Source organism: Oryzias latipes, chromosome 10 (genome assembly GCF_053564925.1).
Source record: "Oryzias latipes strain Hd-rR chromosome 10, Olatipes_Hd-rR_3.1".
NCBI lineage: Eukaryota > Metazoa > Chordata > Actinopteri > Beloniformes > Adrianichthyidae > Oryzias > Oryzias latipes.
The window spans coordinates 6,608,218-6,623,916 of record NC_136246.1 but is presented as its reverse complement, the minus strand read 5'-3'; the positions used below and the strand labels follow the sequence as shown (position 1 = coordinate 6,623,916).

The 15,699-nt window shown below is 45.9% G+C and overlaps 1 protein-coding gene across 1 annotated transcript; it reads left to right on the top strand.

Annotated features, from left to right (window-relative positions):
• The first annotated feature begins 920 nt into the window (after positions 1–920).
• On the top strand, positions 921–14,199 carry polr2b (RNA polymerase II subunit B). Its single transcript, XM_023959544.2, has 25 exons — positions 921–1,133; positions 2,244–2,316; positions 2,618–2,768; positions 4,550–4,662; positions 4,735–4,954; positions 5,038–5,196; positions 5,277–5,441; positions 5,518–5,714; positions 6,179–6,298; positions 6,847–7,033; positions 7,126–7,269; positions 7,414–7,553; positions 7,640–7,751; positions 9,552–9,706; positions 10,083–10,281; positions 10,364–10,532; positions 10,656–10,752; positions 10,833–10,927; positions 11,000–11,250; positions 11,350–11,439; positions 11,654–11,761; positions 11,846–11,959; positions 13,440–13,600; positions 13,704–13,899; positions 13,984–14,199. The coding sequence occupies exons 1-25, from the start codon at positions 1,115–1,117 to the stop codon at positions 14,071–14,073; spliced, it is 3,525 nt and encodes a 1,174-aa protein (XP_023815312.1). The 5' UTR covers positions 921–1,114; the 3' UTR covers positions 14,074–14,199.
• The last annotated feature ends 1,500 nt before the right edge of the window (positions 14,200–15,699 follow it).

Sequence of the window (15,699 nt, the reverse complement as noted above, 5' to 3'; positions counted from 1 at the left end):
ATAGAAGAGTTTCTGCTTTTCCCTCCACTATGTAGCAGAGGGTTGTAACACTTACAGGCTACGTCTGTTTCAGATGGATCTGGATTTATACGTTATTTGGGTTCTACCATCTTCTTTTTTACAGAAACACCTTAAAACCTCTGATAGTGAACTTAAATAATGTTAGGAAAACGGATCAGATGTAAAACCTGCTGCATCTCTGCTCATGTTTTACTAAAAGCTTCACTTTCTGGATGTTTGTCAATTTGTTCAAATTTACTGTTAATTTTAATCAAACATACTTAAAATCCTTTCAAAAAAGTCCTGTGACTTCATTATTTTCTAATCAACACAGAGGAAAGGCTTCCGGCAGGAAGTGAAGTCCACTTGGCCTCTTGTTAAACTGCAGTGATTATTTTTTTATAGTTAATTTTATGATTCATTTTAAGTATTGAAATCATGGAATTATACAATAAAGAACAGAAATCCAAAATTTAAACAGATTAAATCCATTTCAGATAAAAAGTAATAATTGATAAGAAAAAAGATGTAATGAGATGATGCTATCATATTGACAGTGTGTTTATTCATAATTATAAATAGATGCTTTGCATTAATGCATACAGAACACATGCACGTTACATTAGACCATTAAGATGCACTACCAAGCGTCATTGATTATCAACAAAAACATTAGTTATAAGTTCACACATCCTTATATTTGGGATTTACATGAACACAAAATGACCTGTAAGTCCTCTCATCTCCATATTGAGAAACAAAAGTTTCCTTCTACAATTTCTTGAATTTATGGATATTTAAACATTGTAAGTTGAACACTGATTGAAGGGAAAACCTAATGATATTAGAGTAAAATGTTAAGTATCTATAGTTAGCTTTGATGTCTGATTTATTATTGTTACATTTGTTTTACTAACTGCACTTCGCACACTGCTGTTCTTGGCCTCAACCGCAGGGGGCGCTGTCACAGCAGATGACCGCCAAACACCGGAAACCCCGCAGAAAAAGAAGAAGTGTTTCCGGGTCTCTGTGTCAGGCTGCGCGCCGCTTCTCCGTGTTTTTGTCTTCTTTTTTCTGAAGCCGTCTTTGTTTTGAGGGATTTTCGGAAGCCATCATGTACGACCAGGACGAAGGTGAGGCGCGGATTCCACGCAGCGCCGTTAGAGCTGCGCGTGAACGCTCACGCATGGCGAACGTCTCCTCCATCCATGATCATGATGTTCCATGTTGTTCAACCAAAACCTGTCTGAAGCTTCTTTGCATGCAGCAAGTTTCTGGAACCGGACTTTCTGTAGTTGAACAGACTCTTAAAACCGAGACGCACGTAGTAACCAGGGGGGAAAAACACGCGTGGAAAACGAGCAGACTAGGAAACACGCAAATAACTTTAGTCAGTCCGGCTGGGGGGAAACATTAGCACTTTGTCGCGATATTTTGAAGTATTTTATGCCAAACCAGAAATGTTTGTTCACCAATATGGTCATCATTGAATAGTTGGAGAATTGAAGAAGAAGAAGACTGTTTTCTGGGAATGGGCCCACCACCCTCCCTGGTCAGTGGGATGCTGTGGGAGGTGACTGCCGTGCAGGAGCAGCGCCGCTCCACAGCAGCAGGAGCAGCAGCTGAGTGGCTTTAACATCTGTTCAGTCTGTTTGTTAACCTGTAAACACGCTCACTGATTCTGGTTAAGTGACTGTCCGAATAATCCAAATCTACAATTCCAAAATCCAGATCGCTAGAAATTTCCCAGAAGTCTCTGCGAAAAACCAGTGTGCCTTGATGGTCACTTGATTGGTGAATTTGGACCACAATGCATTGCGTTTGAACAATTTTTCATTTGAAAAAAAAGTATTTAAAGGAATTTCTATTAACCATCATCATGATGATGATGATGGTCATCATCAAACATGTTCAGATTTACGTCATAAAATGTCATATTTGCCATAAAAGAAAAGCAGTAAACATGGCTTTAATTGGCTTTAATAACCAGGGCAATAGATAGTTTTTTAAGTAGTTAGGATGTAGAGAAGGAATATGAACATAAACCCTCACTCCCTCTGTCATGATAACACAGTCATATACAAACAAACCTTTATTTGCAGTCCAGACCGATGACGGACACCCACCAAACTAACTAGAGCGTAACCCTAAGGAACCAACAGCTCAGTGTTGATGACCAGCTGCTGTCAGTTACCTTTAATGTCTTAGTGTGGATGTGGCCTCATCATTTCTGTGTCTGTTAGATAACCAGTATGATGAAGACGATGATGAAATCACCCCAGATCTGTGGCAGGAAGCATGCTGGATCGTCATCAGGTAAGCTCACCTGTCAGGCCCACTGTGACAAAACATGAGTGGGTTTCTGCTGCCGCACACGCAGCAGTCACGCAGTCACCAGAGCGTTCTGCATCAGAAACCCAAACTGCTGTTTAGATAGAGTTCAATAAAAAACAAAGGAAAAGTTGAACCTTTTTCTGATCATCTTTTACACTTTAAGCCTCTTCAGTCATCTCTTTTAATCATCGGTTCTGTGAGTTTCTGGTGCAGGATGTGACGCAGACGGTTCTGATCCGCTGCAGCTCTCCGAGCTCTTCCTGAACTGCTGTCTGTTCTGCAGCTCGTACTTCGATGAGAAGGGTTTGGTGCGGCAGCAGCTGGACTCCTTCGATGAGTTCATCCAGATGTCCGTGCAGAGGATTGTGGAGGACGCGCCTCCCATCGACCTGCAGGCTGAAGCACAGCACACGTCAGGGGAGGTGGAGGAGCCGGTGAGTCTGCGTTGGCTGGTTTGGGCTGCAGGTCCTTCAGTTTTAGTAGGAGCTTCTGATTTTTATGCCACATCAGGGCTCCAGACTAACTTTTTTCACTAGGAGCACTGTGGCCCCTAACTGAAAATTCTAGGGGCGCATACCGTAAATCAACATGCTAACCAAATCTATTCATTTCCACTGTATTACTAATAAATACTTTAATAATAGATGCAGAAATTAAAATGTGCTGTTTCAAATTCAGTGTCACATTTTATTCTTCACTTTTGAAGATGCAACAAGAAGGTAAACTGACAGCACCATCGCTGTCATGACAGTACAAATAGTAAAGAAAACAGATGGAAATTTATCTTTGTGACACCAAATAGGTGCAGCCAAGATGCACAATAAGTGTGTTTGAGATCACCCAGGTGAACTCAACGCTGCACAGATCACCTGGTGTGAGACATATATTTTTGTTTTTGCTCCAACATCAACTGTCAATCATCACAAAAATATCGCGAGAAAGGGGTGGGAGCAAGGGGCAAACCTACCCGGACACAGCTGGAAACTAGAGACTACAAAACAATGCATTATGGGACATGTGTCCTGATGGTTTTTGTAGTGGAGTGATTAATTAAAATAATTTAAAATACCAATTCATTAAAAAGGCTACATACATCACAAAACATTAAAATAATCATAAAATATATAATAACACAGATCATACTAAGGGGGAGAAGAATATTAAAACTAAATTGAATGTTAAGGACAACTCCAACTGTTGTCCTTCAGTCTTGCTGCAGATTCGCCTTCATCTCACAGTGCCCCCCCCCCCCCCCCCCCCCCCCCCCCGCCTGGTCTCCCTAACGATCCAGGCGAGGTGCCGGTTCATCTCAAACACGTCTATCGTTGCATTTTCCCCACGTATTTTCAGTGTGTCTAAAACTAATCTTGTTTTTGCTCGAGCGTGTTTAAAGTTCAAGCCCCGTTAGCTGTCACGCATGTAGGTGTGGGACATTTATTCTCCTCAGCTGACCCGAGTCCCGCGGGACGGGAGCGGTGTGCTGCCGTAACCCGTTTGATGCACCGCCGTGACCGTAACCAAAACCTAAACCTTCCTCCGGGTCTGTGTGACCCAGAGAAAAGTTCAGCATGGACTGCATGTATTTAGAAAATCACGAGCGAATAAATACGTCAGTAACCATGAGGTGCACCGTCTCGGCTTATGATTAAAGGCAAATCCAAGTCCATGACCCCCCCCCCCCCCCCCCCCCCCCCCCCAGAGGTCATTCTGAAGCTTTTTGGGGGGATGGAAGGGTAAAGAGAGAGAGCACAGGTGAAAGGATCACATTCAATCGCAAAAGGCGGCGAAAAGTGCAATAAACGGTTACGTTAAATGTGCTAAAACAATCTTATGGCTGCTTGAAGAATTTAACAAATCAAATAAATCCATTTATGCATTTGACCGATCAGATGGACGCCTTCACGTTGTTGACCAATCAGATGGAGCTCTTTTATGTTAGACGTTTGCCTCCCATGCAGACGAGGATCATTGAGTGTCATTTTTAAACTGTTGCAGTTAAATGGATGTTCTTGGTTGTTTTGCTGTTTGTTCAGGTATCGCAAGTTAAATCGCTATCGCTATATTGATCACTAATATCGCGAGTTTTCCTCATCGTGCAGCTCTATCAAAAACCAGCTTTGTTGTCAAGTAAACCCCGGAGCCTTCATCTGTTCCTCTCCATCACACTCAAATGCCTACCGGAGGCTTTTAGGGAGAACTGTGTTTTCTGTTGTAGCCTCGGTTCCTGCTGAAGTTTGAGCAGATCTACCTGTCCAAGCCCACCCACTGGGAGAGAGACGGAGCGCCCTCCCCCATGATGCCCAACGAGGCGCGGCTGCGAAACCTCACGTAGGTCTCTGCGAGCGTGCGCTCCCCGGACGTCGCTCTGCGCCGCCCTCACCCAGTCTGCTTGGCCCGCAGGTACTCGGCCCCCCTTTATGTGGACATCACGAAGACCATCATTAAGGAGGGGGAGGACCAGCTACAGACGCAGCACCAGAAGACCTTCATCGGGAAAATACCCATCATGCTCCGCTCCACCTATTGTCTGCTGAGCGGCCTGACCGACCGAGATCTGTGTGAGCTTAACGAGTGTCCGCTGGATCCCGGAGGCTACTTCATCATCAACGGCTCAGAGAAGGTGAGACCGGCGCCTGCTGTCCGGGTCAGAGACGGGCGCTCCAGCTGGTTCTGACGCCTGAAACCTGTGTCTCAACTTTCCAGGTGCTGATCGCGCAGGAGAAGATGGCCACCAACACCGTCTACGTCTTTGCCAAAAAGGACTCAAAGTACGCCTACACGGCAGAGTGTCGGTCCTGTCTGGAGAACTCCTCTCGGCCCACCAGCACCATCTGGGTCAGCATGATGGCCAGGGGTGGACAGGTGAGTCCTCCTCACTCAGGAGAGTTGCTTCATGTTGGTTCTGGGTGAAGAGTTTCTCACAAACGGCTGCGTCGGTGCAGGGAGTCAAGAAGAGCGCCATCGGCCAGAGGATCGTCTCCACGCTGCCGTATATCAGACAGGAAGTTCCCATCATCATCGTGTTTCGAGCTCTGGGCTTCGTGTCTGACAGAGACATCCTGGAACACATCATCTACGACTTTGATGACCCCGAGATGATGGAGATGGTGCGTTTGTCACGCAGTTCCAACAGGAACTGAAGGCAACAGTGTCACCGAAACGATCACGCCACCGTGTTTTCAGGTGAAGCCTTCTCTGGATGAAGCCTTTGTGATCCAGGAGCAGAATGTGGCGCTGAACTTCATCGGTTCCAGAGGAGCCAAGCCAGGAGTCACCAAAGAGCGGAGAATCAAATACGCAAAAGAGGTTTTACAGAAAGAGATGCTGCCGCACGTTGGAGTCAGCGACTTCTGTGAGACCAAGAAGGCCTACTTCTTAGGGTGAGACTCCCTGAAAACAGCTGATGGATCAAAGGAGCTGCTATCTATGCAGTTCAACAGTGTCGAAAGCTGATGAGACGGTCAATACTAGTGTGTTGTTGAAAGCAAATCTTTTTTTATACTCAAACTGAATAGAAGTGAGAGAAGAATCAAATCTCTGAGCCTTCGCTGTTTAAACTGTAGGAGTGCCAACAATGACATTACAAGCCAGCGTAATGATAAGGTTGATGTCTGTTACGTTTTGTCTACATGTTAATGTATCTGCGGGAAAAAGAAAACATTAGAAATGTAGAAATGATCCAGGATACGCCAAAGAAACACCAGAGATAGCCTGAGTGGACTCACCCCCCACCTCCACACGGAGGGTCTTTACGAATATGTTGAAGGAAACACTGAGGATGGAGGATTCCCCACCTGTGCAGGTGAGCTGGAGTGTCTTCAGGTGTGCGTCTGGTGTGTTTCAGGTACATGGTCCACAGGCTGCTGCTGGCTGCCCTGGGCAGACGAGAGCTGGATGACAGAGATCACTACGGAAACAAGAGACTGGACCTGGCTGGGCCGCTGCTGGCCTTCCTGTTCAGAGGGTGGGTCTGCTGATGCTTCCACTCAGACACACGCTCGATGGTTTCTGTGGAGAAACCATGAAGAGAATAGAGTAAAAAAAAGGCTCTTCCACCAAAGAGTGTGGCGGACGTTCCTGCCTGCTTCAGCAGGGCTGCTGTCCCTACAACACTCACGTTTTTGTTCATCTGAATGCATCCCGCAGAGTTATCAGGGTTCAAACGCTTCCACCAAGCCTGGCGGCCTGCAGGTTTGCATCTGACCAAAGAAATTACATTTTTCACGCACTTTGATTAAAAAAATATTTCAATAAGACTAAGTTCCTCTGGAGCTTGTAGCTAAACTTTGGTTACTTTCCCAAGGAGCCATCCCAGTCTATTGTCCTTATTATAACTTCATTCCAGTGTTTTTTAAAGAGCACCCCTCCCATGACAGAGTAGTACCTCACTCCCCCATAGGTGGATGTTAGAATTAGGTTGTCCTTAAGGAGCATCGACCTTGTGGGTGGTCTGAGGAGGCTTCCTCCCTGCAGGGTCTGCATAATGACAGCTTTGTGTCTCTACACTTGTAGCATGTTCAAAAACCTGCTGAAGGAGATCAGGATTTACGCTCAGAAGTTCATCGACAGAGGAAAGGACTTTAATCTCGAGCTCGCCATTAAGACTCGCATCATCTCGGATGGACTCAAATACTCTCTGGCCACCGGAAACTGGGGGGACGTGAAGAAAGCCCACCAGGCTCGGGCCGGTGTGTCGCAGGTGAGAGGAGAATCTGCCCCGTTAGTCGTGCCTTTGCTCAGAAAAGATGTTTCCACGTGACTTGACCTCCAGGTGATTTTTGGTGCCTGCAGGTGCTGAACCGCCTCACCTTCGCCTCCACGCTGTCCCACCTCCGCAGAGTCAACTCTCCCATCGGCAGAGACGGAAAGCTGGCCAAGCCCAGGCAGCTGCACAACACCCTGTGGGGGATGGTGTGTCCGGCTGAGACTCCAGAGGTGAACTTCCTCTTCACTCTGGGTTTCCTGTGGGTCAACCAGAACTCAGAAGTTCATCAAAATGAAGGCATTCTCAGTTTAGTCCAGGCTGGCATTGAGAGCGTCATTGAGTCCCGTATTATTGACTGGATCCCCCGGTTGCAGGGTCATGCTGTGGGTCTGGTGAAGAACTTGGCCCTCATGGCCTACATCTCTGTGGGCTCCCAACCGTCCCCCATCCTGGAGTTCTTGGAGGAGTGGAGCATGGAGAACCTGGAGGAGATCTCACCTGCCGCCATTGCTGAGTCAGCCACCTGTTTTCTTCCCAGGTTCACGCCTCAACTCCCGCTTTCTTCACCTGCAGGCCTGATGTGTGCTTTTGATGTTTTAGTGCAACAAAGATCTTTGTGAACGGCTGCTGGGTCGGAATCCACAAAGATCCTGAGCAGCTGATGAACACTCTGAGAAAGCTGCGCAGACAGATGGACATCATCGTCTCCGAGGTAACCGGCTCAGGACAGCTGCATCCTCATCAGTGTACAGCACTGGGAGGTTTGGCTTTGTGCGTTGGGGTTTGGTGCACTTCAGTCATGTTTGGTACTGTTTCCTTTAGTTTGGTTTTGTTTCAAATGGTTCGGTACAGTTTAGTGCAGTTTGGTTCATAACGGTTTCATTCAGTTTAGTACAGTTCATTGCACTTTGGTACCTGTGCTCATTTAAGGCACCACAAATGGGAACCATAGATGTCATACAGTATAGATCAGTGTTTCTCAACCTTTTTTGAGTCAAGGCACACTTCATCCTTGACAGAAATGCAAACCAGCATCCAAAAATTATAAAAAGGAGAAACTCTATAGTCTCTATTGATGTACAGCCCCTCCACAGTCTCGCATGCATTTTTGTGATAATTGTGGCAGAAAAAGCTGGAAGTTGCAGCTATTTTTTTCTAAAAGAATTAATCAAAGTTATGTTAGTTTTCCAGAATAATTTTCAACTAAATTATTTGAAATTTTACTCTGCTTGTTGTTTTTCCCTTCAGTTTATTAACATGCAATTTTATGTAACCTCACAAAAAAAAACAAATATTATCTTTCTAAATAGTCATTTATTTTTTAAACATTTTTTTTAAATGTTGGTCCAAAATAAACTAATTATCACAATTTGTTTGATAAAATTTATACAAACAAACTAACATTATACTAATGTTTTCTGTAGCTACACAAAAAGTGAACATGTTGAGGTTTAATTAGTTTTTCTAAAGTGTTTCAGTTAGAAAGATGACTTGGACCAAACTCTGGGATGTTTGGCTGTCAATAAACACAAACCTTGAAGGAGAACTAAACTGTTGACCTCTGATTTCATCAAGAAGATTTAAAAACTGTTTGATGGTGGTTCGTTGTGGTTTCAAGACGTTTAACAGGGACGACTCATTGTACGCTGAGACGCTGTCACTTTAACCCAATGCATCATGGGAGATGTAGTGATGCCAGACAGACTCTCTTCTCTGAGCTTCATTATTTTGTTCACTTGTTCCACGGTCTGACACCGGATTCTGTGGAAAGCTACACCGCTAAAGACGAGCTTTAGCTGGAATTTTTGTTGGAACTGAGAGACTTTGAGCAGAATCAGAGCAAGGAAGTGAAGACTTTAACCACTTCTGATTGGTCAGACTGATGACATGTGATTAAGCCTCCAAGAATGATTGGTGGAGACAGGTAAAGGGGGGGGACTTTTCCTAAATACAGCCGGAGCTGTAGCTGAATCGCGCTGCCGTCATTCTTATCAAAATGTCTTTAATAAAATAAAATAAAATAAACGCAAAGAAAAAGTATTTTACGATCTTTTATATTCCTAACTCCTCAGTGTTTTATCAGGGCCTGTTTGGATGAACAGAGAGCTGAAATCCTGGAGATGGGAAATGTTTTTAGATCAGTTAATGAGGGCAATTTCCCACAGCACACTGGTTCATCTGGACTGTTGCTTACTGACCATATATATTTACTCATTGCAATAATTATGCTTCCTTGAAGTACTTTTTGGTTCTTTCAAATATTTAAAAAAATCCCAAGAATCTTTATCAATATTCAAACTTTCTGTACATTTTTTTTCATAAACTAGGAAGTGTTTGCTCTAAATGACGTCTCACACAAACAAATAAGTTCTTCTATTATCAGTAAAAAGTGGTTTGTAAGAGATTGAAATGATATTCCTCAGCGGGATTTGTTCTTGTTAGTGAATGTAACTTTGAGTCTTCACAGTGCCGCCCCCTGTCACTCTTGGTGACGTGATGTATGCCGTTGCAGGTATCAATGATTCGAGACATTCGAGAGCGTGAGATCAGGATTTACACGGACGCTGGTCGGATCTGCAGGCCGCTCCTTATCGTGGAGAAGCAGAAACTTCTGCTGAAGAGACGCCACATTGACCAACTGAAGGAGAGAGAGTACAACAACTACAGGTCAGACCTTTGGTCCACTCTAAGTTCAGTTGTTGTGTCAACTGCTGAACAACCGCTGCTAAGACGATGCATGATTTACATCTGGCAGCTTGTGTCACCTTTGTTCAATACTATTGTGTGATTGGTCAAGCATGTAAACTTCCTGGAAAGAGGTGCATGCTGGGTCTGTGTCGCTCGTTCTCCATATGCCCTAAATTATAAAGAGATTCTGAACAGACCTTGTTCTTGAAACTATTGTGGCCCCTCCCCCTACCCTGTAACGTAAAGGAGGACTGAGACCCCCCCCCCCCCCCCCCCCCCACATACAGAGACAGCGTGAGTTGATCTAGCAAGATGGCGCATCTTGAATGAACCATTTTGTCTGTTTTGGGAGCAGCTGGCAGGACTTGGTGGCGAGTGGCGTGGTGGAGTACATCGACACGCTGGAGGAGGAGACGGTCATGCTGGCGATGACTCCCGATGACCTCCAGGAGAAGGGCGTGGCCTACTGCTCCACCTACACCCACTGTGAGATCCACCCCTCTATGATCCTGGGAGTCTGCGCGTCCATCATCCCGTTCCCCGACCACAACCAGGTACAAAACGGAAAACCTCCCTGTTTGACGTGTTCTCGTGACGGTTTCCACGGTGATGCCGTTTTGTTTTTTCCCATGTAAGTCTCCCAGGAACACGTACCAATCTGCCATGGGTAAACAGGCCATGGGTGTGTACATCACCAACTTTCACGTGCGCATGGACACACTGGCGCACGTGTTGTACTACCCTCAGAAACCGCTGGTCACTACTCGATCCATGGAGTACCTGCGCTTCAGAGAGCTGCCTGCAGGTGAGGCACCGGCACACAAAACGCATCAGAATCTCACAGCTGAAACCTCTGAAGCTGCAACATTTCACACCTGTAACAGACCGTTGTTTCTCGCAGTCTAACGTCTTCTGATGCTGCTTGTAGGAATCAACTCAATTGTTGCTATAGCCTCGTACACGGGATACAACCAGGAGGACTCTGTCATCATGAACAGATCTGCTGTGGACCGGGGCTTCTTCAGGTGCGTGGCTGACGTCTTCACCTGGATCAGCTCAGGGTTTGTTTAGCTGCTGCTGTTCTCATTGTTGTTTCCTTCATCAGGTCTGTTTTCTATCGTTCTTACAAAGAGCAGGAGTCTAAGAAAGGCTTCGACCAGGAGGAGATCTTTGAGAAACCCACCCGCGAAACCTGCCAGGGTGTGTGCCTCTCTCCAGCCATGTGACTGACACGCAGTGGAGCATCACTCACTGAATTTAAACCATTCACAGGTATGAGGCATGCCATCTATGACAAACTGGACGATGACGGACTCATCGCGCCCGGCGTTCGTGTGTCCGGCGAAGACGTGATCATCGGAAAGACGGTAACTCTGCCAGAAAACGACGATGAGCTCGACAGCACCAACAAGCGCTACACCAAGAGGGACTGCAGCACCTTCCTGAGAACAAGTGAGACTGGCATTGTGGACCAGGTCATGGTGACCCTGAACCAGGAGGGGTACAAGTTCTGTAAGATCAGGGTATGAGCTCACAGCCACATCTGGGCCTGAGGCTCCAGAGAGCCCCGTCCTCCCAGAGTCATGAGCGTCTTTTCCTGATCAGCATGCTCTCTCTTGCAGGTGCGTTCTGTGCGGATCCCTCAGATCGGGGATAAGTTTGCCAGTCGACATGGGCAGAAAGGAACCTGTGGCATTCAGTACAGACAGGAGGTAAAACTGACTTGGCTCTGAAGCAGAGAGATCAACAAGCTGTTGTTGGGGTTCATGGCAGATTTCGCCCCCATCATCAACATCCAGCTCCCTCAGGAGTCTGATCTGTGGTGATGTGATGCTGTGTCTCCTAAACAAATGACACATCTGGGACCCCCAGCTGAAGTCATGCAGTGGGTGTTAAGGTTTTAACAGGATGTCTTTTATTTTGAAGGACATGCCATTCACCTGTGAGGGGATCACGCCTGACATCATCATCAACCCCCACGCCATTCCGTCCAGAATGACAGTTGGTCATCTGATCGAGTGTCTGCAGGGCAAGGTAATGATGGATGACCTTAATGCTGCCCTGGGTGTTGACTTGCAGGCGCTGGAATATCTTTTTGATCGGCTTTTCCTTTTCCAGGTTTCTGCCAACAAAGGGGAGATTGGAGACGCCACTCCGTTCAACGACGCCGTCAACGTTCAGAAGGTTTCAAACCTGCTCTCTGAGTACGGATACCACCTGAGAGGAAACGAGGTCAGGATGAAGTCACTTCCTGTCAGTCGACTTGATTCCTTTTACTGGGAACCAAAAACCTGTACAAACTGAAGTGGAGCTTTTGTGATTACGTTTTCATATATTAGGATTGGTGCAGCACAGGTGCATTCTGGGAACTAGGTAATGACAGACTGACAGTTTCCATTCATAGTTAATATTTTTAATTGAAAACTAGATTTAAAGTCTACAGTGTTCCATCGATTATCGTGAGGATTTACGTTCTGAAATTAACCCATAAGTGAAAGTAGGATTACAGATGTTCTAAGGCTGTAAAAGTCCTCTCAATAAACTTAATATACTTTTCTCAGACAGACATGAACTTTTTTCTTTTGCTTAAACTCTTAAAGTTTAAACCTTGATTTAAATAAAAGTTCACAGTTATAGAATGAAAGCAAAGATCTGATCAGAGATTAATGTAACTCTGCCAAACTGTATGGGAGAAACGGCACAGAGGAGGTTGATTGATCAGGTTAACAGCAGAATACAGAGCACTGTGTATTTAAAAATAAACGTGCAAAATTTCAATGAAAAAAAACTGCAAACAGCGAAAGGTGAACTGCGATATAGTGAGGGAACCCTGTTCCTTGTCTTGTCAGTTGGACTGAAGTCCTTACAGCTCTTCTTCAGGAAGGAGCTTCATCTTCCTCACAAATGCTGGTCCTCACTGATAGACCTGATCTACTCCCCTCCTTTGGGTGTTGGAACAGAGTTCAGAGTTCCAGTAAATGTGAACTCTGTTTGGAGAAGAAACGCAGTGAAGCAGGTTCAGATGGCTTCTGGTTTTGCTAAATCTGCTAAATTTGAAGATCTGGACTGAGACTGTTGGAGTCATCAGCTTGTTGTTGGACACTGATCCGTGTTTCCCTGCCCTGGTCCTCACTGTCCGGCACGTTTTCTACCTGATTCAGCTCATCATCAGGATCTGCAGAAGCCTGACACTGACAGTCATCAAAGGCAGGTGTGTTTGAGCAGGGATGTACTAAAAAATGCAGGACAGCGTTCCCTGAGGGCCAGGGTTGGGAAACACTGCTCTACATGGATCTGTGCACTGGTGACCCTGAGGTTCACAGCAGTTACTGTAAAGCATTTCTGTACAGTCAACACCAGATAAAACCAAGACAGAGAACATGACAGAATCCTCCTCACTAGGAGTCCTGTCTGCTGACAGCTGATCTGAGGACTAAGATCTGAAGATGTTCCACTCACGACCAAACTATTGCTATTGCTGACGCTCTTCCAACATCCCATCCACAGATGGATGGAGGCTGGATGTGGTTTGACGTTTGTCAGCTTCTCATTGATTCTTGTTTGCTGAAGGATTGCTGTGGCTGCAGTGGGGTGGGGGGTGTTTATTTTTGTTTTTCGGCTGTTGTCGTGCCGACAGAGTTTTCAGCATCAGTAACCATGGTAACAGGCTTGTAGCTGATCGTGTTGTTAATAAAGTTTCTGTGACGGTCAGGTTCTGTACAACGGCTTCACTGGAAGGAAGCTGACCTCTCAGATCTTCATCGGGCCCACCTATTACCAGAGACTGAAGCACATGGTGGACGATAAGATCCACTCCAGGGCCCGGGGCCCGGTCCAGATTCTCAACAGGCAGCCCATGGAGGGCCGCTCTCGGTGAGTGTCGCACACAGCAGGCTTTGTCTGCCGGCTGAGATGAACGTGATGCCTTAGGCTCGGGTGGCAGCGGTCGTCAGCATCGTCTTCTCTGCGTCCTCAGGGACGGCGGCCTGCGCTTCGGCGAGATGGAGCGTGATTGTCAAATTGCTCACGGAGCTGCTCAGTTCCTGAAAGAGCGTCTGTTTGAAGCCTCAGACCCGTATCAGGTCCACGTGTGCAACCTGTGTGGGTTGATGGCCATCGCCAACACCCGGACGCACACGTACGAGTGCCGCGGCTGCCGCAACAAGACTCAGGTAAATCCCAGCGACCGGTTACAGAAGGTTGGGGTCTGGGAGAGGTTTGTCTGGATGACGGTTCTTTCTCCTGCTTGGGTGCAGATCTCTCTGATCCGGATGCCGTACGCCTGCAAGTTGCTCTTCCAGGAACTAATGTCAATGAGCATCGCTCCTCGCATGATGACATCATAGAGCATAACAGCCAATCAGCAGACAGAGCTGTTGACATCTACGAATGGGATTGGAAGTAGAAAACCTTTTTTTAGTTTTAATTTTTTGTTGGTGAAAATAAATCTGTTTCTTTTTTTTGGACTCAAATGATTCTGTTTACTTACTTGCAAAATGTCACATGACCTGCTTCGGTTCCAATAAGCAGGTTTAATGAACTCTACAGGAAGGATCATCACCATGGTAACAAAGCATGTTTCAATTTAGTGGAGCCTGAAGCTTTACTCTAACTTCCAGATCCCTTAAAGGTTTTCATTATTTGATTTTTAGTTTATTTTTGTCCAAAACCGGAAAATCTAGATGTTCCTCCACCTGCTCCCTACAAAGTCACTAAAATGTCATCTGCAAACATCAAGGTCCACAGAGATTCCTTTTTAACCTCCTCTGTCAGTCTGTCCATCACCACAGTAACCAGAAGGAGCTGAAAGCTGATCTTTGCTGCAGTTCCACCTTGAAACCACATCTGACAGCTCTCATGCAGCTCTCATGCATTTTTTAGATGTTGATCAGGACTCTCTCCAGTTCAGCACAGCAGGTACAACAACACAAACCTTTAAAGAGAAAGATTCCCAGAGCTTCAGCTCAAATGCAGACAGAGCACATGGTTTGTTAACACAGCACGTTCTGAACATTGATCATATGAAGTAAAGTCATCTGACTAACATGTGACTCCTGACAACATCACTAAGCTGGAGTGCAGATGCCATTCAGCTGCAAAGTCTGTGCTGAAGGCTTACAGACGAGCACAGAGCTCAGGCGGCATGTCCAAAGCCCGGTATCTGAAAGCCAACAAACATGGAAAACCAGGTTTGACTCCTCATTCCTGCAAGATCTGCAGGAATTCTTTACCCAATAAAGGATTTAGATGACCCCGACTTCCTCCTTCTGGAGAGCAAAAGCAGACAGTTCGACAATCTCTAACATGAGGATCCACACAGGTGAAAAGCCCTTCAACTGCAGCTTTTGTTGCAGAAGAGCTCACTAAAGACACACGACATGTTCCACAAGAAGGAGACAGTGTTAATGTGCCAGATCAGCAGTAAAGACTCACACACACTGATGAGACATGGTAGAAGTGGGGTTTGTGGGAAGAGTTACCAAGAGAATGGCCCAACAGAGAAGGGTTATCTGTGGCTCCCAGCATGACCCAACAGCAAGAGTTTCACCCTGATTTGCAGTCCAGAAACCTGTCCCTACTGTAGCTTTGGACAAGTGGAAGTGAAAAGACAGAGTAAACTGCGTCTTGTAGGTTTTATGAAACCCAATTCCCGCAGACCAGCAACAGCTGGTGATTCTGCTAAAGGGGATGAAGAGAAGAAGAAGCCGCTGTTCCTGAAAAGACACAGCAGAGTGTGGTGGCTGAAGAACTACCAACACAAAAAAATTCAGGAACATCTGGAAAGGAAAATGCAGCCTCCTCTGTCCAGGTACAATCTCCAGACAGAAATAACACGTCCTGAAGGAGCTAAAAAAAAAACCTCAGTAGTCACTGCTGAGATCACCGCCTGCAGAGATCAGTCCAACTGTGGTGGAGGAAAAAGAAAATGTTTGGCACAAAGGCTTTGCAGAAGTTCTAGCTGGAAAGAAAGA